A 23,134-nucleotide genomic window follows, 5' to 3' on the forward strand; every position below is an offset into this window, starting at 1 on the left:
TTTCTGTGTGTGGTCTCAGGAGAGTAAATACAGCCTCAGTCTTTAGCTCAAACCACTGTTGTGCCTTTAGGTGCAAGAATCTGCATGGCCTGTAGGGGGTGCTAGTGGAGCATTCAATGTTTCCCTGAGGTCTGGGTTCGGTTCTGACAGAAGCACTGGCTCCAATGTGTACACATACAGTCAACTTGCAAAACTGTCAGAAACTCTGAGCCAAAGACCCACAGCTGAAACATCTTATCCTCTAGAGTCATGTTGTTTGTCATTTGAACTGCTGGGATGAGCATAATGGGAAAAACCCTTGAAGCTATAATTGATCCTTCAGTTGCTCTGAATGTCGTGTTTCTTCAATGGAAACAAAAAAACAAGTCCCTGTTGTGATAAAATCCAAATGACGTCTTTTGTCCCAGACCTGTTGTAGACACATTAGCACAGATCATTGATTATGATTTGATTTGGAGGAAGAGAGAACTTTATCCTGACAGGTGCTTGTCACACCGAGCCAAGAAGTAACGTTCCAGCATGTGTTACTGGTTCTGGAACAACAAGAAAGATCAACTTAACCCCATGTAGTAAATACGTTGGCAATTTATCTAGTTTGATTTAAACACATGGTCGGCAAACTCATCCATAATGTACAGATTCCGACAAACGGGTCAAATCGTTTCAACCCTGATTTTTCAAGCAAAACAGCGAGAATCAGCATGTTGGACCGCAAAATAGAAACCTCACAGCGCTATAAGTCAGTGGTGTAATAAATTCAATCTTAATGAAAGTGTTGTGTGGAGGTGTGGATACAAAACAGGTGTTGATTCTACTCTATAGTAATTCTATTGTAATTTTGTGTTTTTTTGTATATAAGCAACATCTTTTTTTCAATGTAGTACAATACAGATGTCACAAAGCTCCCATAACACATACATCAGTGCAACCACAGAAGTCTACTTGGCCATGCTTTGCATCAGTGAAGCCTCTCCATTTTCAGTCAGAATGTAAAGCGATGAGAGCCGCCCATTACTAAAGCATGACTGCACCTAGAGAGCAATTTGCCGCTTGCCACTGAAGAGTATAGAAAAGATCAGTTCACCAACATCATTTAAAAAAAAGATGCCATAGATATGCTGAATATCTAATGGCATCTAACTGTCATATACAGGGCTGTGGCTCAGGATCCCCTGACGGCTGTGTCAGTGTGTGAGTGATAGAGAAAGTGCTGCACATAGATACACTCTGTGAATTTGTGATTGGCAAAAAATGTAGTGCAATGCAATCTGAGTTGTCATCAAGACTAGAAAAGCTGCATTTACCATTTTCACCATATGCAACCATTGGAATACACCTGAGTTAAATACAATTTAATTTGTGTTGCTGAAAGCATAGAAAAATCACAACTGGGGGGAAAAACGCAAAAGCAAATTGTCCCGAAACCGATGATGAAGACTTGAGAGGGAGAATCCTGTTTTGTTTTTCAGACATCCTGACCTTTCCACTTGCAGAATATAAAGTCAAATTGTCAACTATGCACAGTTATATTATAGATAGATGGATATTTCACTCATGGTCCAATTAAGATGGAACATCTTTTTACTATGGGTCCACTAAAAGATCGCTGTCGCCACTTCAGCCAATGAATCATCTCAATCTATCATATTTGATTTCTGCGGCACATATTCACAAATCACTATTTACCTCATAGGGCTTACTAATGTGTAGAATGTTTGATATCCTCTGTCCCTAACCATGGACAAGTCAGCAAAACATTTGAAATAAACGTCATATAATTTGAAGGGATAATTCAACCAAAAATGAAACTTCACTCATACTCGACCCTATGCTATGATTGAAGGTGTGGTGAAGTGTTTGATTCCACTACACACTGAGGAGTTTCAGGGGTAAAGTAGCAGGAGCAGTATGGAGGCATTTTGTGTTTTTTATCCTGTTTTTACTTTTGAAGAATTGGTCACCTTCAATTGTATTGGATTTTGCTGCAATGCTGTTTAGCCCTGAAACCCCAAAAGTGTTTTGTGGACTCAAACACTTCACCCACCCTTCCATCGGCATAGTGGTGGATTTTCATTTTTTTCATACTGAAATTGTTCCCAACTCTTGGAATAAAAGTCTGAATAATAATTCTCGAAGCTAGAGGCAATTATAAGCAGCTATTCGTTATGCTTACCCTTATCAATGCTGCTAGAACCTTTATGTTGATGTTCTTCTTTAAACGCGACATCTATTGCACTTCTATGCGTCCTGGGAGAGGGATCCCTCACATGTGGCTCTCTGAGCTTTCTACGTATTTTTACCCTCTTAAAAGTTTTTTTGTGCAATTTGTCCTTACTGTTGTTGAGGGTTAAGGACAGAGGATGTCACACCATGTTAAAGCTCTATGAGACAGTATGAGACGAATTGTGATTTGTGAATATGGGCTTTACAAATACAACTTGATTAATGATTGATACTTGGAGGTATCACTTCGACCTATTTAGTCAATCCTGATCTATTGTGTTACTATGACTGGAAAAAACTTAGCTAAAATGAGTAATATAAGCATGGGATTGGAGGAAGCTTGAGAGTTTCGTCAGTGTAGGTAAAAGAAATAAAATATTATAATGTGTGTGATAATGCTGTGATGCTCTTATTTAAGTTGATTAGCCTTTAAGACAGAAAGTAGTGGGAAACAGCTGATCCGGCTCAAATGAAACATCCAGCTGCTCATCCAAACCTCTGGGTTTAACACCTGTCATTTTTTAATTCACACACACCAGAGTAAAAGCGATGATGCTGTTGTAAAGTGTTTAGGTGACGAACCCCATCCTGGGTGAGACAATAACCATGTGTTACCTGGGATATAGGTGTCTTTGACTGTTGCTAGGCAACATCACTGATGATTTAGGTCTGTGTCTGAAATCACACTTTTATTCACTGATTCACCGCTTCCTGATTTACACACACACACACATACAGACACACACACACACACACAACACACACTAATTATAGTATAGAAAATAGTAAAGTAAGATTTGGTGACTCATAAATGATTATCAATTTGTTTAATGTCTGGCAAATTTGATATGTGTATTTTCTGCATTTATATGATTTATTGCATGTAGAGTACACGGCAGGGATTTTGGCATGAATTATCCATTGATAATTTTTTTGCATATGATGTTTAAAGAGAAAATAATTCATACTCTGAATCAGCCTGTAAATGATGTCCATAAAACAACAAACTGCAAGTTATTTTAGACAAAGCCTCAGAAGTCACTGCTCATGGGAAAGAAAAACTACAATGATTTTCAATACACTTTCTGAACACACTAGACAAAAAGTTGATTTTTGAAATGCTGCTAAGTGAATTTTGTTACCATTGTATAAAACCAGACTTCCAGTGTCCCTCTACTTTCTGCCTCTGTACTAAACTAAGCTAACGTCTCCAGCTTCATATTCATCAGACAGATGAGAGAGTTTGAACCTTTCATTGAACCTCTCATCCAACTCTCTGCAAGATATCAATCAATTTGACCTTTTTCATAAATAGCGCTTATCGGAAATTAATAAAATCGTCTACCTTCTACCCATGTACACTAACTAGTTAGAGTCTTTTCATATTTGCTTCGCTGTCACCGTTCTACCTGCTACTAATCCACATTACTGGAAACCCTGCACGAGGCATTCAGACCATAATGAGGCTGATTGGTGCCCTCTTTTTCAACCCACTGTTACAATGATGGTGTCACTGCGAGCCTCTCGCTCTGACAAGCCACTTTTAATCGCATGTGCTTCATTCTGAGTGTGATTTTCGAGTGAGGACGGCCGGGCTCGCCCTAGCTCCCTTTTGTTGTTCTTTTATTTCAGCTCCGTGCACAGATAATCAGCTCCGTGCACTCAGGAGGCAAATCAGAGGAACAATGACCTTTGGAGTGCGACGAGCCACTGGTCCTTGAAAGGAAATCACATGGATTCTCCGGGGATTTCAGCAACACTTCCTTCAATGCCACTCAATATCTGGCCAGACTAGTTAATGGACGTCACTGCAGTTTCCCCATGCCTCGCTCTATCCCCAGTTCCACTTATTTCCAGTGTTACCTCCTCGCTAACGTGTCTACACCCACACCTCGGGTTAATGAGCATCATTCGTTAGGCACAGCTCTCACTGAAAATAGTCTTCGTTTGGAGCAAAGTGAGGAGTTAGTTCGACAGGCTTTCACAGGCACACAGCAGGTGGGTCCTCTTGTCTGTCTCTGTCACTATTGAGAAGGATTCTTCCGCCCAAGAAACCCCAGAATGAGTCAGCGACAGGAAGACACAGAGAGGGAGGATTTCTGTCACGATTTGAAAGAGTGATCGGGTGTGACAATAAGGGAATTGTATGATATTTTCCTTGTTTCCCTTTCTGTTTCCCGTGGGCTTCTGTGTAGCTGTCAAACGTATGCTATTATCTGACAGTTATCTGACCTGCGGAGTGTGATAATGTCCCCTTTTTGTGCCAGTTGAAATGCTGCGAGACGTATTGTATAAAATCCAAACTGCCTCTGTTTGATGGGTTCACCTTCCCTCTGTGCTTATCACCAGCTGTCACTGTTCAGCTACTGGGGTAAGAAAAGGTAAAAACAACGAAAAGCTCCTCTTTCTGAAAAATCAACATAAATATAGGACACATGAGATGCCAAAGGACTCTAGGACTCATCGTCTCCTTGACAACAGTCTCCAAGCAACCATTACTCCTCAAAGCATCTCTCCAACCCTGTCTCCCTCTGACTCTCTCTCTCTCTCTCTCTCTCTCTCTCTCTCCTCAGCCCCTCTGTCTCTTTGCCAATTTGTCTCCTCTCAAGAGTCCTCCAGACTGTCCCTGTACCAGTATCAGGACCTGGAAACTGCAGCCATCTCATGTGATAGCATGTGATTGGCTGTCGTCGCTTCACTACACCTGCCAGAACTAGGTTGGAGCAGAAAGGAGTTGGTGGTGAGGGGCTGTTATTTGCAGGTATTTAGTTAATTGCAGAATAATTTCAGTTAAGAGTCATTATTTGTGGTATCTTTTTTGAAAGGTTTTGCATATAATCAACATAATACAAAAATAAATAATGGGTCATTTGCTTACATTCTCTCCCAACCTCCCTGCCTCTCTCCCAACCCCTAACAGCAGCAGAGGAGGGAAGAAACTCCAAACAATGCAACAATAAGGCAAATATATAACACACACACACACACACACACACACACACACACACAAACACACACACACACACACAGAGGCTAATAGTGAGTTAGTATCACGTGGACCTTTGGTAAGATCAGTTCAAATAGAATTTCAACATGTCGGATTAAGATAGATGACAGTGCTGCAAAAAAAGAAGCTAAGAAATGTAAAATAGAATTTTAGGGAAAACAAAACCCCAAAAGGCAATAAAGAATAATGTGCAAGTGTGTGTATAGGAAACATGCCTGAAGTTATCCCCATCTTCGGCAATAAGGGTTTTACATGCAGACAGGGATACCATGTTTTTTCAAAGTTTCTCAGGAAGCCTTTCAGAGAAAATCTACTCATCTCTAACAATACTAATAATAAAGAGATGTTTTTGAATTGATAATACTTTCATGGTGCAGCGTATTTAAATAAGTCTAGTTTTTTTAAACTTACCTGTTGAGTGATGAAGTGTGATTGCACTTCTGTGTTGTCACAGCAACTCACCTGTTTGGAATGAGCCGCTATAACAACACTAGAGTACATGTACACATTTAACACACATCTCAGTGATGTGATTGGAGGGCAGTTTGCATTGCAGGCAGACACAGACCTGAAATCCATGATGCTATGATGCCTATCTCCACTTGTGGCTAAAACCAAAGTCTGTATATGCACTCTGTAGCTATGTCCGAAAAGTCCATTCATCCCCATGCACTATAAATAGCTTGACTAGACAATGGGATGCTGGTAGTCAGCGCCATAGATATATATATAAAGGCTAGATGTCTCAGCCAACCGCGTCGAATGTCCGCACATGGTGGCCATCTTGCCACAGTCAGCTCGCTCACCCATAACATTGTGTTGTAGTTGTACGTACTTTTAAAATAACCATAACTTGCTCAACTTTCAACCGATTTTTAAACGGTTTGGTTTGTTATAAACGTCAGAGATGTAGTTCTGTCAGACAACTCACGTTCGATCATGTAATATATTTATTACAACAGATTTAGTGTTTGGCGTCTAGGCTCCAACTTAATCACTCCCCCATATGATTACACAGGAATGATGGGAGTGATGAGCAAATACTTGTAACCCCCCGTTGGAGCCTACAGGTGGATGCTGGGGTGGTGGAGGGACTGAAGCAACAGGTAGAAATACTGCAGCAGCAGTGCGAGCAAGAGGGGTTGATGGGAAATGTCTCTCTGGTTAATAGACCACCTGATAAGGTGGGTGTGTATTATAGATGGTTGTGGAGATTGAGGTATGTCACATGATGTATGTCACATGATGTATGTCACATGATTGGCGCAGCACAGCTCGAGTTGCCTGCCAGAACTAGCTCGCAGGCGTCGCCATATTTATGACACTGCATACTTATGAATAATTATGTTATTTTCTAAAAAAATTGAATAATGTTCTGTATAGGTACAAGATTTCCCTTTACAAATATACATCAATAATTATTTTATTTTATTTTATCTAAAAAGTACATGTACCACTACCAACACAATGTTACTTAATTTCCCTTCGGGGATGAATAAAGTAATCTATCTTATGGGTGGGCGATCCGCCTGTGGCAAGATGGCCGCCATGTGTGGACGTTCGACTCCTTTGGCCGGCATGAGGACAAGACATCTAGCCTTTAGATATATATCTATGGGCAGCGCACCGAATGCAAATAAGACGTATCTACGTAACATGTGGCGTCATTACGTAGCGACTTTTAGCTACACTTCAGAAAGCCAATAGCTTCTTTGGGAGAGTTTATTTTGGCAACACTGGCTGTAACACCTGAACTAACTCCTGAGTTAGCAGGCAAGCAGGTATCAAAGTTTAGCTGGTAGCTATAAAGTTCCTTGGTTTATAGTGATAAACAGTTGAGATTTAGTAAATGATAATCAAGTAGTTCATGTAATAGCTAAATGATGGAAATAATGCAGTTAGCTTAAAGAAGCCAAATGGATAAATGTTTGTAGTAAATGGACTTAAAGTTGAAAAAGGAAGCTTAGTCATGCATAATGGTTTAGTTTGTGATATTCCAAGTTGTGCAAATGTTACAAACCAACCTAAAGACTTAACATCACCATGTATTACTTAGTCAATTTACATCAGCATAATCTGAACATGACAGTTGACTTTATCTGTGAGTGTATGTGGGACTACAAAGGTTGAGAATTCCCCTTTGCAATTGAGGACTGAACCCTAGAACTATATTCTTAGTCTTATCATTCTCAGAGTCTTAACATAAGGCAGATAACGTTACAGAGCTCTCATGTGTTAGGTATATATATCTTGAATTTTGGTGGTTCATATTGCCTGCTCTTGTTTCATTCCTGATTTATTTTCAACCTAAGATTTTGTTACAGCCGCAAAAAGTTGACGTTGCATCTTTGAACCGCCAAGTCCTAAATGGAACAACTGTCCCGAGAGGCCCCAGTCTGTCGAGAACCTGTGACTCATCTGATGACCTGCCACAGCATCCCTCAAGAATTGCTGTAACAAGACATTCATTTCAAAATGTTGCCATAAAAAAGGACAAGAGGCTCATACAGGATGTCAAAGAAAAACAGAATTTATTCTCAGTGGAAAGATGACGGTGCTTCGTAGATGGTGACAAAAGGGTGACCATATGTCAGTGATGCCGCCACGCTTGAAGAGATAACCAAACAACGTTTCCAGAACGTTCTCTTCTTGGGTCCCCTGTGCGGCCGGACCCCATAGAATCAGTCTTAACACACGTAACAATGTCAGTGGGTAAAAAGACAATTATGAAAACACCAAACGGCCAAAGGTAGGTTTTAGGTTTTTCTCCAGTTTGTCCTCCAGCGAACAAGAACTCCCTAGTGTTCTGTGACTGGACTCCGACTGAAGAAAAGCTCAGTCTGGTCATTCCTCTTAACATCTCGTGCTTTAGAGCTGTTGTGACCTTTTTTTTGTCTTTGCGCTCCGCATCCTACAGTAAAGGGTTCTTAGTGCTGCTCACTCATGACGCATTCAGCGTAAATATGGCTTTTGCGCTGATGTTTTTTTCTTCTCAGTTTTGTATAAAAGTCAAAGAGGAACATTTGCCAATGGTGGTATCAAACACTTCATTAGGTCCGTACGTGACACAAAAGGTGGATGCAGTGTGAAGATGGTATGAGCAGAGAAAGGGAGCATGTTTGTACATAAAGGGTCTTGCTTTCGATGGCATTGCTAGAGACACTAGCTAGATTGTGCATTAGCTATTGGGCCACTGAGGTACGGTAAATGCAGTATCATGTCATTGTAAAACCTACAGGGTCATTTCTGAAAATCCTCTACAGCATGCTATAAAACAGGGTCTACAATATGTTTACATCAGATTGCTAACAATCTCTACATAAGTGCGTGCTACTTGGGTGTGTGTTTATTTGTGGACCCCCCCTCCACCCAACCCGCTGGCTGATTCACCCAAGGTCACCTCCTAATCTGTTTCTCTGCTTGTATCTCTATATCCTGACCTCAAAATTTGTTTTTTATCGATAGGGAGAAGATAAAGATTGAGTGCTTAGATCCAGGATGATTTCTGTTCTCACCATCTCTTTATCCCAGTTTTTTCTCCTTTTCTTCTCCCTTGACCTTTATTTTCCAAAGCTAAATGTATATACCTCGACCACTTTTATTATACAACTCTTACAACTAAGTTTTCTCATTCCTCTTCTTGCTCCTATCTTCCATTGTGCCCTCTTCTCCTCCTCTTTCATATATTCCTCCCCCTCAATACCTTTCAATCTGATTTTGTGTGTACTTGTGTGGGAGTGTCTTTTTGCTTGTGTGTACATATGTGTCACAGTGCACTAAGGTCATGGCAGGAGCGAGACTTCTGGCGGAAGATCTTGCTGCCCCGGTGGCGGCTCATCTCCCGGTAACGGCCTCGATCCCTGTCACGGTCTCGGCCGTACGTGCGCGGTACCAGCCCTGCCAAGAAGCGTTTGGCCCGGCTGGTCAGGCTCTCCCTGCGGCCTGCCCCCGGGTCCCCGTCGGTCCAACCGGGGCCTACGGAGTCGCCCCTTGCAGACCGAATGGCTGCCTCCAGGAGCTCGTTGGTACCGTGGTCCAGGGAGGCTGAGAGCTCCAGGTAGACGCAGTCGAACATCGTGGCGCTGGATTGGGCCTCTGGTGAGAGAGGAGAAGGTTCTGTAAACATTGCTGTGCAGTGCACATCATAAATAATTGAGGCTTAGCACACTGGCAGCTGGAAATGGCAATTAGAGGCAGCAGTTTGAAATGTAAGGGCTTTAGATCATGAAAGCATGTAAACCATCCACAGCATGGCAGCGACCCAGCTGGTTTGCGATGTGTATCACAGCACGATAACGTCTCTGCATCAACGGCTGAATCACAGCTGTTTGGGAGACTCTTAAGTGTTAGATTGTCACCTCTTATGCACCAGATCAAGACAAATAGTGAGTCTACTGCATCTCATTTTGTGGGGATTTGATACCTCCTCTCAGTTTACTGTGCTGTTGAAATGTTTACGTTGTCATAAAAGGAGAGACATTCTCCAGATCTGTGATGATGAAAAAGCTGCTAGCTTTTTCTAGAGCTTTAATATCTTCTTCGTTCTCACTGATATTAATACGAATAAAACCACTAAACTAGTGTTTCAATGGTCACGAAAGGGGCAGGACAAGTCAGAGAAGTGTAGTGGATCAAATCAGCCACTGAGCTTCGACTCAATGGATTTGTCTCTATGACAACGTAGATCACTATCTGCCATTGAAGATTGTTTAAAGATCTAGAAAAGAAGATGGTATGTGTACTTTCAGTTAGAAATTCATCAAGTCACATTTGATAATTGCGATTCAGTAATAACCAAACTCTGCAAAATATATTTATCAATGAACAAATATTTTTGGTTTGCACTAATTTCAATCCAGATTGCATTGTTTCCTTCAACCAAAGGAAAATATTAGCCACTGTGAAGGTTCTTAGACAATAGGTGACTCAACCTGAATACAGAAATGGAAGGAAATTGCAAATCAAAAGGTAGAACTCACATTAATCAACATTTCTGTAAATGTGTTAGGCTAAGTGTCAACTTTCCAAAATATAGATTTCAGATACATTTTCATCAAACTTTTAATATTAAGCTCCCCCTTTTATTTTTCAATAAATGATTGGTCGTTATAACTGTTTCCGAAATCAACATTGTACATATTCCTGTTGCATATAGTTTTCATGAGCAGTAAATGAACGCTAAGAGCCTGAGAGACAGAGGAATAAGTGATGTCAGGATGGGGTTAATGTTGCCAATAGCAGAGAGGTTTAAGCCCAAATCTCTTGGCTGCAGCTCAAACAGGGAAACGTTTTTTTCCTCAATGTGAAGCTCCTGGATAAGAACAGGTGACTAAACGTGCTGTCGCTCAGTATCTCAGCTAAAAGCACCTGATTGTCTCTGGTCAAACAAGGCGCTGTGATAAGGAAGGCTGACAGATACAGATCACTGTGCAACAAAAAGGCTTCTCTGTCAGTGCAAACAGCATTTTTTTTCAACTATATTAAGGTTCTGCTTTATTCCGGCTATGCTCTAAGCCAATCTGAGAGCTTATGAGCAGCTGTGTGCACAAAGACAACTGTTGGTTTTCATAATAACTCAATTAAACTTTGACAGTCTGAACTTGGAATAACTGGGCTTCAGAAAAACATGGCCTTTTCTGTCAATTGGTTTAGAAAAATGATTTCAACAAACAATAACGTACTGCAAGAGCCAATACAGAAAATCAAATGATCTACTCAAGAGAATTAAGACACAGAACACAAGTAGAGCAAATTAGGTAATTGTCTTACCTAAATAAGACATAAAAAACAGGAACAATTGGCTATTGCCCAAAATGTGATTTCAAATTGAACATAACACTGAGTAGAAAATTAGTTTTTCCATCAACCGTCAGTATTAATTCTTATTCTTTTATATTTTCTCTTTGAAACAGAAATTAACATTACCAGATTAAAAAAAATTACTCTACCAAATAATGTGTGGTTTATAAATGTTCCTGTATGACTAGATCATAGACTGTATATAAAGATAGACAACATGTCTCCTCCTCAACACCTTTGCTGTGCCCAGCCACCAGTGGGCGACGAGACGCTTTGACTTCACTTTGGGCAACCTGTTAATATTGCCCACCTTTATACACACTCTATGGACTAGACATGACAACTACTTTGTAGTAATCAGCAGGGGATGACGTTTTTGCTTGGTTGACATGGAGACAGATCTGTTGACAGGGGAACTCTGTCTGCTGATGTGTGATGGAGTTATAAATTACAGAAAAATAATGAATCCAGATTTAGCTGCCTTTTTTACAGCACGGTCACACATGCACTGGTGTTACACAGGTACAGCACACAGCGAGAGATTTGATCTGGGTGTAATAATCCACCCACAAAGCAGCTGTCGACCAACAGCAATGCCACCTAATAGTAGATGAGGTAAGAGTGGGAGGACAAAATACAAATCCCAAACCAGATCAACTAAGCTTATCCTAATACCCATGACCACTGATTGAATTGGATCGAGTCCATATAACTTCTAAAGGGTGTTTGGGAGATTGAATTGTAGAGGAGAGGGAAGGAGAGAAGACAAAGTGAGGGGATGAGGTGAAGTAATGATGGAGGGAGAAGATGAGTAGAGAAAACAAGAAGAGGAGTACAAAGTAGAGGAGAGGAAACAAGGAGAGGAGGAACTAGGATAGGAGAAGAGATGGGGTAAAGGGATAAGGAAACAATGAAGGATAGAAGGAGAAACTGAAAGAAAAATAAATTATTGTAGAGGAGAGGAGAGTGATAATAGCAAACAAGAGAGGACAAGATAGGAGACAGGAGGCCACCCAAAGGTAATTACAAAGGAAGGTCCCTTCCTGTATGCTGACAAGTAAAAAAAAAGGAGGGATGGAAAAAGATACAGACAGAGAATCAAGTGAGAGTGGCATTAAGCTGAATAGGAAGAAATGTGAGTCATGCTGAAGGAAGAGGGGGATGCTGAAAGAAGATGACAGGCAAGATGTCATATGACACGAGCAAGAGGAGGAGAAGGAGGCAGAGAGAGAGAGAGAGACAGAGGGAGGAGAAGGAGAGACAGAAAATAATGTTGACTAAGCAAACGGACCCAGAGTTCACATTAATCAAAGCCCTGAGGAGCGGGGCCACACCACAGACACATATTGAGCAAATGATAAATATGTGAATGACAGTGTGTATCACTGTGTGCGTTAAGGAGGGAGAGAGAGGTGTAGCAAAGAGGGGGAAGGTGAGAAATAGCAGAATAAAAGTGTCACAGTACCAGCCATAAATAGACTTTATGACTTCAGCACTCTTAGCCTACACCCCCCCCCCCCCCTGTTTTTTTTAAGGAGGATGTTAGCTCGCTGGGCAGCCCCGTCAGCTTCCTCTGTCAGCCTCACATATCAGAGTACAAGTGGTCTGTCTGCAGAGAACACAGGAAACATCTATGTCTGGCGCCCCTAGGAACGAGGCCGGAACATTTCCATATGCCGTGACCGCTGCGACGTTCCCGTTTTGTTTGTTGTCATGAAGCAAGGAAAGATGCTGAGCAAAGGAATGTCTCGTTATTCATTCCTCACGTCCCTGCCTGCTCCTTCCACTCGTGTCAATAAGTGTAACCCTAAGTTTTGTCAGAGTCGACGGGCGATGTGCACACATTTTACACTTGCTGCCTCTGCACGACAAAGCAAGCCAAACAAGATTTGACCTGCACAGTGAACACACACAAGTTCACATATTTCCCTTTTATTTATTTTCCTATCAGCCTCTGACTGTGTGTTTGCGCCTAGTTTCAACCAATACACATTCAAAGCCTGAGGTTGAGTCCACATCAAAATCTAAGTTATTACAAACAATTAGCATAACCCTTGAATGAACATTAATCTGGTTTTGATCTCTAGTAATATTCCTACATTTTTAACTCAACATGACCTCTTATGAGATAACAACCATCAGCAGAAGAGTTTTTGTAAACATTTAAAATTGTATACTTACTTTTACACCTTTGTATTTTGTTGGAAGACACTAAATATACACATATTGCGTAAACACAGCTACTTTTAAGACCCTGTCATACTGATAAGTCTTGGGGGTTTTCATTTGTAATCCAGTGATAATAATACATAATCAAATGTAGTTTGATTGTCAAGCAATAGCCTTTACATGTCTCTCTAGCATTATAGGCCAAACATGTACTTTATGTTGATTCAAATAATGTTAAAGGTGCACAAACTAAATTGTGGCCACTAGGGGGCAAAGGAATTGTCAGCTGGGGGAATGATGGGCAGTCACAGCCGTCTTTCAAAACAGCAGTTGACGGAAGGAGCATCAGTGATGTGGTGTTCTTCATCTGCCACAATATAATGAAATGGTTTGCTTCATAGAGTGTTACAATGTATGGTGCGTTGGTATCACTAGCAAATGAAGTTGTTGTGGCTAACGTGCTAGCAAACCACCTGGCTTTTGTGGCCTGTGCCATGTTTTTTAGTTCAATTATATTTGTATAGAGCCAAATCAAAATATACATTATCTCAAGGCACTTCACCTAGTAAAGACTCTCTGCACTCAGAAAACACAAAGGGCCAATATCCTAGGTAGTAAAAAAGAACTAATAGAACATCAACATTAAAAGAAGAGTCAAGTGTATGTGAACTGTATATTGCTGTGACAGATCCTTGTGAGTAATTCATCATTAATCCGTCATTTTGACTTCCTTTGTATCTGAGAGTGAATAGCACCACTGGTCACCGACAATTTCTGCACAGTTTAATTTTAAAGCCATTCTCAAGCAGCTGCGGTGGTTCAGGGAACCAATTTTACTTTTTCCAAATAAATACAAAAAGGCAGAACTTGACAAAATGAGCCGGGGTTCAGGAATGTCTTCCATAAAAGAGCCGCAGGAGAACCTCTATAGTACCGGAAAGAAAATAATTTGTCTAAATGAGCTCAACATCACCTCAGTGGCAAATGGAGAAAGAAGGTTTGTCGGTGTAACAGTAGCTGTATGGACTTCCTTTGTGAGAAATGTTCTCATTGTGAAGGTCTGAAACTAAGTGTTACTCTCAAGGACAACTAAACAAGCCCGGCTCTCTCTGCACACACTGCTAACATAATGCATCACACAAACCTCTTCAAACTAAGGCTCCCATTTGCGAACAGGCACACACAGAGACACACACACACACACAGACACACACACACACACACACACATACACACACAAACTCATACCATTCTCATCCATTCGCCCTTGCCTCCGTCACTCCCCTCTTCCCGTGCCTCTTATCACAGCCTTCTGAGGCGGCTTCAAAAAGATAGAGAGATGAGGGGAGTACGCCTGCTTGTTTGTGCATTTGTCGAGTCTGTGCGCACGCATGCAGCTGTGCATGTATGGTGGATACAAACATATATAATTATAGGGGGAGCAGCATCTTGTAAGAGGGAGATAATTCAAACAGGGATAGATCTGGAAAAAAACAAAAAAACGAAACAAAGAAAACGAGCTGGAGCCGAGGGATATAATGAGATGTAACCCCTCCAGAGGGTTAGATGAAAAGGATATGGGAATGTTTGCAGCTGCACAAAAATATGTCTTTAGACTGATGTTAATGATGTGAGACATTTAGAAAGTAAACATATACCGTGGAATGACAGAAATCGCAGGGGTGACCCTAAGAGTTTCTACACAATACGAATAGAAGTTCAAATCAAGGTCTGCTGTCAATCTTCTCACTTATACTCTGCAGCCAAGTCTTAATATATAATATATAATATATAATATAATATAATATTTCCATGATAACCTCCAGTCAAATGATAACTTGCCAGGGCTCTGATCCCTGCTCAGTGGAATTTTAAGCATTGCTAAACAGATTCTGTTTGTTGCTGTGTTTTGCATTCTCAGTGATTGTGTTGTGCCGGGACCTTGCTTCAGCGTGTATGCCAAAATGTTAAAAGTCTACAAAGCTTGCTGTGCAACAATGATAAATGAGTAAGGTTAGCTCTGAGATCGATGAAATCTCAATACACATTCATTTCAATTAAACACAAAACAATCTGCATTAAGTAGTCCTCTCAATCAATGACTACGTTTACATGGACAGCAATGATCTGACTTGATCTGATCATTCCTTGAATTATAATGTTTAAAAGAGTTTTGCATGGTGTGCAGTGTTTAGTACTGTCACCTCACAGCGAAAAGCGATTCCTTACATATATGCATGTTCTCCCTGCGTCAGCGGGGCTTTCCTCCAGGTACTCCAGCTTCCTCCCACAGTCCGAGACATACAGATATGGGGTTTGGTTGACTGGACACTCTGAAGGTGGGAATATGAATGGTCGTTTGTCTCTGTATGTCAAGTCTACTTAACACTCGCGACATGGGTGTACCCCACCTCTAACCCAATGTCAGCTGGGATCGGCTCCTGCTCCCCCCATGACCCTCAAAGATAAGTGTTGTCGATAACGGATTGATGGATGTTTACATGACTTGCAAATAGAATATTCCATTCATATTCCTCTCTAAATATAACAGAGCATAGTCTGATTATGTCTCATGTCAACATTACTACTTTCACTATTGTATGTATTGGTGTCCATGTAATTAGAGCAACTCTGAATGTGGACATTTGTATCCACTATACACACCAGGAAATCTTGTCGATACCAATGTTCTGGTAAAACTTTCAGAAGGTAGCTTGCTTATGTTTGCCTTTTAGGATAAATATATGACAGTTAGCTTCTTACGTGACAATTGGATGATTTATGTGTTGCAGGGCAGAAATCAGCAGCTGAAACACAATGCAAACCACTGCTGAATTCATCTGTTGAGATATCACTTATTTTGTGCTTTAGGTCTTCTTGTGTAGTTGATTTCTGTAACATAATAATCTAATAACATCCAGCGAGATTCACTTTGGCAAAAAAATAAAACATAATAAAAAGCCTACGGGGTAAACATATTTTGTAGACAGTTAGTATTTCCATCCCTTTACAACAATAAGAGCTGATATAATTTCTTCCCATGAGGTGTTTCGCAACAGAGTATTTATCCCTGGATGTTGTAAACAGATAGGAAATGGATTTTGCTGATCAAAGTTACATCCCCAAAGAGTCTGTTTAATGGCCGCAATGTCCACTTGAAGGGATATTTATGTTAAAATACCTGGATGGAGAGAGGAAGAGATGAGGACAGGGGACGACAGAGAGAGGAGTAAATAGAAGGGGTAGAGGAGTAATGTGTGTAAGTGTTTGTCTGTTAAATAGATATTTGTATTTTGAGCACATGAGCACTCTCATGCATCATAAGCAATGGAAAAGCATCAATAACTGCCAGATTACCAAAAATGTCCCCTTTTGGGAGCTACTAGAAAGCCAGTAGAAAGAAGCATCAGAGTGCATTTCAAATCTTTCATATGTTTTTCCTTTTTCTTGCATCAGTCACCCAGCTGTTTGCTTGTCTGGGAAGAAGCATTTCCTAAGCCTCTGTTGCACTGCTCGTCAAGCTTTCAGTTCTCACACGGAAGGGAGGGTGCACACATTCTAATCATAACAGAGGCAGCTATTCCACTTGAAATACTTGGTCATTTAAAAAAGATGGGTTCTAAATATCAGTAAAAGGCAGACAAGACTTACATTTTAATCTGACTTCCTCCAACAGTCCAAAAACATGCAGATTGGGGTAAGGGTTAACTTGAGGGCTCAAAATGGACCATAGGTGTGAATGTGTGTGTCATTTGTCTTTTTTTGTTGACCCTACAATACCCTAGTGACCTGTCCAGGGTTTCTCCCGCTGCTCGCCTTGTGTCAGCTGGGGTTTGCTCCAGCTCCCCCTGTGAGCCTGAAAGAATAAATGTAATGGATGGATGGAGAAGACACTAACGTGTCCCTCAGGGTGAGCCCTGAGCCCCAGCTGTGTGCCTGACAGGTCATGGTCAGGGTGATACAAACACATATGTCACAGTTAGGTGGTTTTGCTGACAAGCATTATAGCGAATAGCAAAGCAGATGCACAATGTTGCGCTTTCCAAGACAAATGAAAACAAAAGCCAGTGTGTCTAGATGGTGGGAGCAGAGTTGCATGATGAAAAAAGTCAATCTCAGGCGTAACTACAGCTGGAAACATGCAGCTTAACCGTATCTATTGGGAGGACAAATGCTCGGCTAAAGTTAATACTCTTGAACCCTCAAACTGGTGGAGTTTATGTGCCCAAAAAGACGTTTTCACAAGACCGTATTACGAGATCATCCTACACAGGCAAGTTGTTCAGTGAGCAGAAGCTGAAACCTCATTCATAAGGAGTTGCCTTGTTGCAGCTGAGGACTTGTGAAATCATGCATTGCCTCCACACACAGTGCTTTCTTCTACTCTGCATGAAAATATACCTGCTATGGCAAATTCATACAGTGATTTGCAGAAAGTGATTCTGCAAAGCTCCTTCAAACATTTGGTGAGGAGTCTCATTTTTGAAAAGTTAATAAAATAAACTGTTAAACTGTATTGTTAAGATGTTTAATGTGATAAAAGCTACATGGGCCCGTCAACCTACAACACAAAATCCCTTAGTAGGAAATCTACGATGAACTCAAAGCTACTTACAACAACTGCTATGACTATTTATTATCCCAAACGATTCATGCGAGACTCAGTCCTACTCCAGATTCACTGACCAAAACGTGAACAAAAAAACAGCGAGTAGCATCATCCTCACCACTACCATCTGACATCAGACACCTCGCCAAAGACTATTCCAGCCTTTGATTAGGAGATTGGTGTGATGTTTAAATTCAATATGGCTCTTGATAGAAAAATGTTTCCCCACCCCTGGCCTTGGAAGTAACATGGGTAACATTAGTGGTCTAAATAGCATGCTAGTTAGCTAGACAGGCTAAAGGTTACATCATACTTCAAGCTTATAAACACATTATTCAAACTTACAATATGTAGCTTGGCCCCTAGGTGTCCTCTCAATCAAAACAATAACCAACGGACTAGTTTGAAGGATGTTGTAAAGCAGCATGGGCTCATGGGAGTTTATCCAACAATGTTACCAATGAAATTCTACATGACGCAACTCAAGTGTAAATCATAATCCATTTATGTTTAATTCATGTAACTCAGCAAACAGCAATGAATAATCGTGAATAGGACCAATACAAACAGTGGAAGGAAAAAACAGCTGATCCGAGAACGGGCTAGCAGTGTGTTTTTTTTCAAACTCTAATCGAGGATTTCGTTGGGTTTGAACATTGTGGGTAATATTTTGAAAAATGTAATATAGGTCTCGTAGTTTTAAGACATTTTAATAAAGAATTGTTACATATTATACAGGTATCTTTAATTCCATTCCTTGCATTTTTGCTCGTGCCTGGTTTGTAGAAAAAAACACTGACACTTATAATCCTGACCAATTCACACTAGGCACACTGCTTCAGCATGCGTAGTCTTCACAGGTGCATTATAAAAACTGGATAGAAACTTAAAAATAATGTCCAGTATCCTGAAGCCAAAATAGTTCTTTGCCTTGAGATGCATATTAGTATTTCTCCCAATAGCCCCAACTGAGTGACACATAGACATTGGGGGGACATCATGAAAGTATAAATCCTGTTTGACAAATATATATCCTCCATGAATTAAAAATGATAATACAACAAGTCACCGGCTTTACACACACTTCATTTTCAAAGGTGGTCTATGGAGAAATCGAATATGCTGTGCCTAGTTGCAGCAGCTTAGCTTGATTGGACAGGAGAGGGGTTTGGAGAACAGTCAATTACATGCAAGTGTGACAGCTTTTCATTAGAGAGCAGCGCCCCTCACTCCACCTACCCTCTGAGCTGATTTCACGGGATCGGACCAGGTCGCTCTTGTTGCCCACCAGGATGATTGGTGTGTGTGGCTGGGCCTCCCTGAGGAGGAGGCGGAGCTGGGAGGTGCGGTGGAAACTCCGCCTGTCAGTCACCGAGAAGACTAGGATACACACGTCACACTGTAGAGCGGACAGGTCCTGGGGATAGAAAAGCACACATATACACAAATGCATTAATAAATCAACACCCTGGCTGAGAAGATTAGCACTGCTCACACACAGGAGAGATCCGGTGACGGCTGAATAGGTGTGGAATGTCACGTAGCTGAAACACAGCACACAAGATCGCCTTCATGCCATCACCAAATTGGCAATTTGTCCTTGCACACCATTTTAACCTCAACCTCCTTCTTCAAGTTATGTTTCTGTTGTGCTGGAACTTTGCCACTGAAATGACATTAATGCCAACGCCAGGGGGACGGCACTTTAGTTTTTATCACTGTCCCATGGGAGGACACAGAGGAGGCTTTGCTCAAGCTGACTGTGTGCACATCACGCTTCACTTTGAATATCCTGACCCTTTTAACAGTGACCACCAAATTCCCATTGGGGCTGCTGTCACAGAGGCTCAATTTGCAAGAGTGGCTGCAGCAGAAAAGGCAGCTTGGAAGTGCCTGGGACCATCATTGTCCTCTTTCGCTTTGTCTCTCTGATTCTGTCAGCTACATTTACATTTGACTGAAGGAGGATCATGGGTGTAAAATGGCTCGTTGCAAGGTTCTCCTGGGTATTCCTGAGTTTTAATGATCGTTCATTCCCTGTTCGCTGATCAACACAAGACGTGACAGCACAATCTCACGGTAAGAGATTATATTAAGGAAGCATTCACAGCCAGTCCTCTTTTATCTGTCAAAGATCTGGTAATTTTTCAGTGACATTTGATGCAGGGCCTCACAGTGTTCCAGTGGCTAACACTGTCGCCTCACAGCAAGAACATCTAGTTTGGCCCGGTGCTTTTCTGGAATGCATGTTCATCCCATGTCTTTGGGTACTCTGGCTTCCTCCCGCAGTCCAAAGACATGCAGGTTGGGGCTAGGTTAGAGTGAAAGGCTGTTCCTTTGCATGTTGGCCCTGCAATGTGCTGGCGACAGGGTATACCCCGCCTCTCAGCTGGTGTTGGCTCAAGCTCCCCTTGCAACCTCTTCAGGATTAGCTCTGTAGATAATGGCAGGAGGTATATTAGATGCAGAGACTCCATATGGTTCAGAGTTTACTGAACTCAATTCCGTGTGGTTGTGAAATGCAAACCAGGGTTGGATGTAAGTCTGAAGTATGTGGTCATGTGGATTAGATGCACATTTATATCACAGAGCATTGTAGATTTTTATATTACACCCTTTCTATGTTTTGAACATTGAAACATCAACCTTAACCAGTGCTTCCTGATATAAAGATGCACTGATGAATATTTTGATGTAAACATTATGGCTCAAATGAGACATATAGCCTTTATTGTGAAAAACTCAAAGATAATCATCAATTACTCAATCTCTCCAGCACCAAACAGCAGAATAACCTTCATAAGCTAAAACACGAAATTAAGTGTCAGTACTTTGAGTTGGACGAGTCAATATTTATCAGATTAATGAGGGATGTGGCAGGTTATAGCAAAAAAGCACTGATAAGCCCACTGTCTACGAACCGCTGAGCTCCAGACAACAGGGAGATTTGGTAACAACTAGCCATAGAAAATAGTGCAGCATTTAAGAAATTAAAAATGAAAAAGAGAGTGAATATATACTGAAATAAAAATCCAGATAGAGCTCTCTCAGCTCTCAGTTAAAAAACTTCAAGGTCATAATACATCAAACTCTTCTTTCAGCTTATTCCATTTCCCAAAGACTATCCAAAATCCACACAGCTTTGAAACTCCAAAGTGAGATACGGAATCTTTTTCCCACTCAGCTTACATCTGCATCTGCTTGATCCACAGATTTAGTAATTCCCCAGAACTAAAGTCTTTCAGGTCATTCTCTATATATTTTATTTAAATTATCCAGCAGGAGAATTTTTATGTTTTTAAAATCCTTAAAATGTTATCTCTCTCTCTATTTTTCAATTCACATTGGTTAACAATGCTCCTCCAGACTAACATCATAGTATGAGGTTGAAAATATGAGAACAAAAGACTATTGTAAAGTAAAGTTTGACAAGTACAATAGAAATAAACTTTTTTTTAACCAAAGAATAAATCTGTAGTGTACCGCCAGTAATAGCTACATTCTCTGTCAATAAAACAGCGAGCAAGTAGTTCACAAATAGAAAACACCCAGGAGCTACTTTTTCACATCTAGATGGAACTCAGCATTGTAGCCTGCAAATCAAATCCAAAGTATTACCACTGTGTCGACAAAGTATTTCTGGTTTATTTTATTTGTGGGTTAGTTTTAGGTTTAATCTTTAATTCTAGGTTCCATTACGTCTGAACATTGTCTATTTCTGTAGAACAGAAAATCAATGTGTATTTCAGCTCAAAATAGGACTCTGAAGCCATAAATAGTAGTGACTGATCAATACAAAAGCATTTTATTCCCGCCAGATAACCCAATCTGACTCCATGCTTTGGACTGCATATTGTCAGAGTGTATGTGTGCGTGTGCGGATGCCCTTGCCCTACATCCGCAGCCCTGAGGGTAAACTCCAGCCCCCTAGAGAGTTTCAGACGCCTGAAAAATTCACACCATTTCAAGTGGCCAAGTACTATCGGATCGGAGCCCAGAGCAGGAAATTCATGGGAAGTGCCTTGGCACGGTCTGTTTGCTGGAGCACAGGAAAATACAAGGGAGAGGAGAAAAACAGAGATGAGCAAGCCAATCGCATGGAAGGCGGCTCCGCCGCCTGTCACAGTCTGACTGAGGGAGGAGGACGAAGAATGGAAACTACAAGGCACCGGGAGATAAAGTGAGGGAGAAGCTTATCTTTGTGGGCAAAGGAGTAACAACACGAGTGGGGACATCGATTAGGAGGTTGATTGAATGGGTCCAGGAAGAAAAATGTGACCAAGTAAATCGAAACACAACTCTGGACACTGCCAACTCTCTCCCTCTTGATTAAGCAGCTCCTCTCTGTCTCACAGAGAACAGGCCATCTGTCAATACCTACACACACACACACACACGCACACGCACACGCACACGCACACACACACACGCACACGCACACGCACACGCACACACACATACACACACACACACAGGAACTGACACACAGGGACTGACACACAAACACAAAAGCCTGGCTAACACAGAAGCACTCAGATCTATGAGCATTCAGGAAAAATATTCATTAAATTATCTCAATGACAAATAATTCATCTGGCTAAACATACCATTTTCTCTGTGATGTCAGGGATTTGTTAAGTTTCCATTGATCAACATCTGTACACTTCTTGCAAAGCTACATGGCCAAAAGTATGTGGACATACAGTACAATCTTAGAATATGTCTAGCATAATTGGTGTGGAGGTGTTTTCCATGCTTTATGGTCAGACCCTTTGGTATATTTTACAGATTAATCAAAGTCTAATATTAAATAGTCAGTAATTAGTAACCTAATAATAATAACATCAGATTGTTATGCAAAACCTTGCATTGCTGGCTCTATATTAAAACATTGAAATTATAGATATTTTTGTTGTTGGAAGAGTGTTACTTTGGGCTATATTCTGGCAAAAAGCTCATGTTGATGCCCGTCATCTATAACTGTTAACGATTATCAATCTTACTGATAGCTTCAGTTTCGCTGAAACACTTTGGCTGAAATTGAATTTGAGTCAGTAAACATAACATTAATAAGAATTTGTCCTTTGACCATTAAAAACTCTATACAGTATTTTAACTCTAACACATTTTCATACACATCCTCATACCTCCTGTACTGCAATTTCAGTTTAAAGGCTGAAATGTAGGCCATATGAAAATATATGTAATTGTATAAATTGGTCTGACAGAAAACCTTTAGACATATTGGTGCTCAGCTTCAGCTTCTAACTCTATATGAACTGAGTATAGGGCAATCATTCAGGCCCTCATCCACCATGATAAATGTC

At 40.9% G+C, this 23,134-nt stretch overlaps 1 protein-coding gene across 1 annotated transcript in view; it reads right to left on the reverse strand.

Annotated features, from left to right (window-relative positions):
- Window positions 1–7,737: 7,737 nt before the first annotated feature.
- rem2 (RAS (RAD and GEM)-like GTP binding 2) overlaps window positions 7,738–23,134 on the reverse strand; it is a 28,994-nt gene continuing 13,597 nt past the window's right edge. Inside the window, exons 4-5 of the mRNA XM_062403502.1 lie at window positions 19,047–19,224; window positions 7,738–9,325 (exon numbers count right to left, since the gene is read on the reverse strand). Of these exons, the coding sequence (XP_062259486.1) occupies window positions 8,997–9,325; window positions 19,047–19,224 (507 nt within the window). The 3' untranslated portion in view covers window positions 7,738–8,996. The remainder of the gene's footprint in view (window positions 9,326–19,046; window positions 19,225–23,134) is intronic.

Source organism: Platichthys flesus, chromosome 14 (assembly GCF_949316205.1).
Source record: "Platichthys flesus chromosome 14, fPlaFle2.1, whole genome shotgun sequence".
NCBI lineage: Eukaryota > Metazoa > Chordata > Actinopteri > Pleuronectiformes > Pleuronectidae > Platichthys > Platichthys flesus.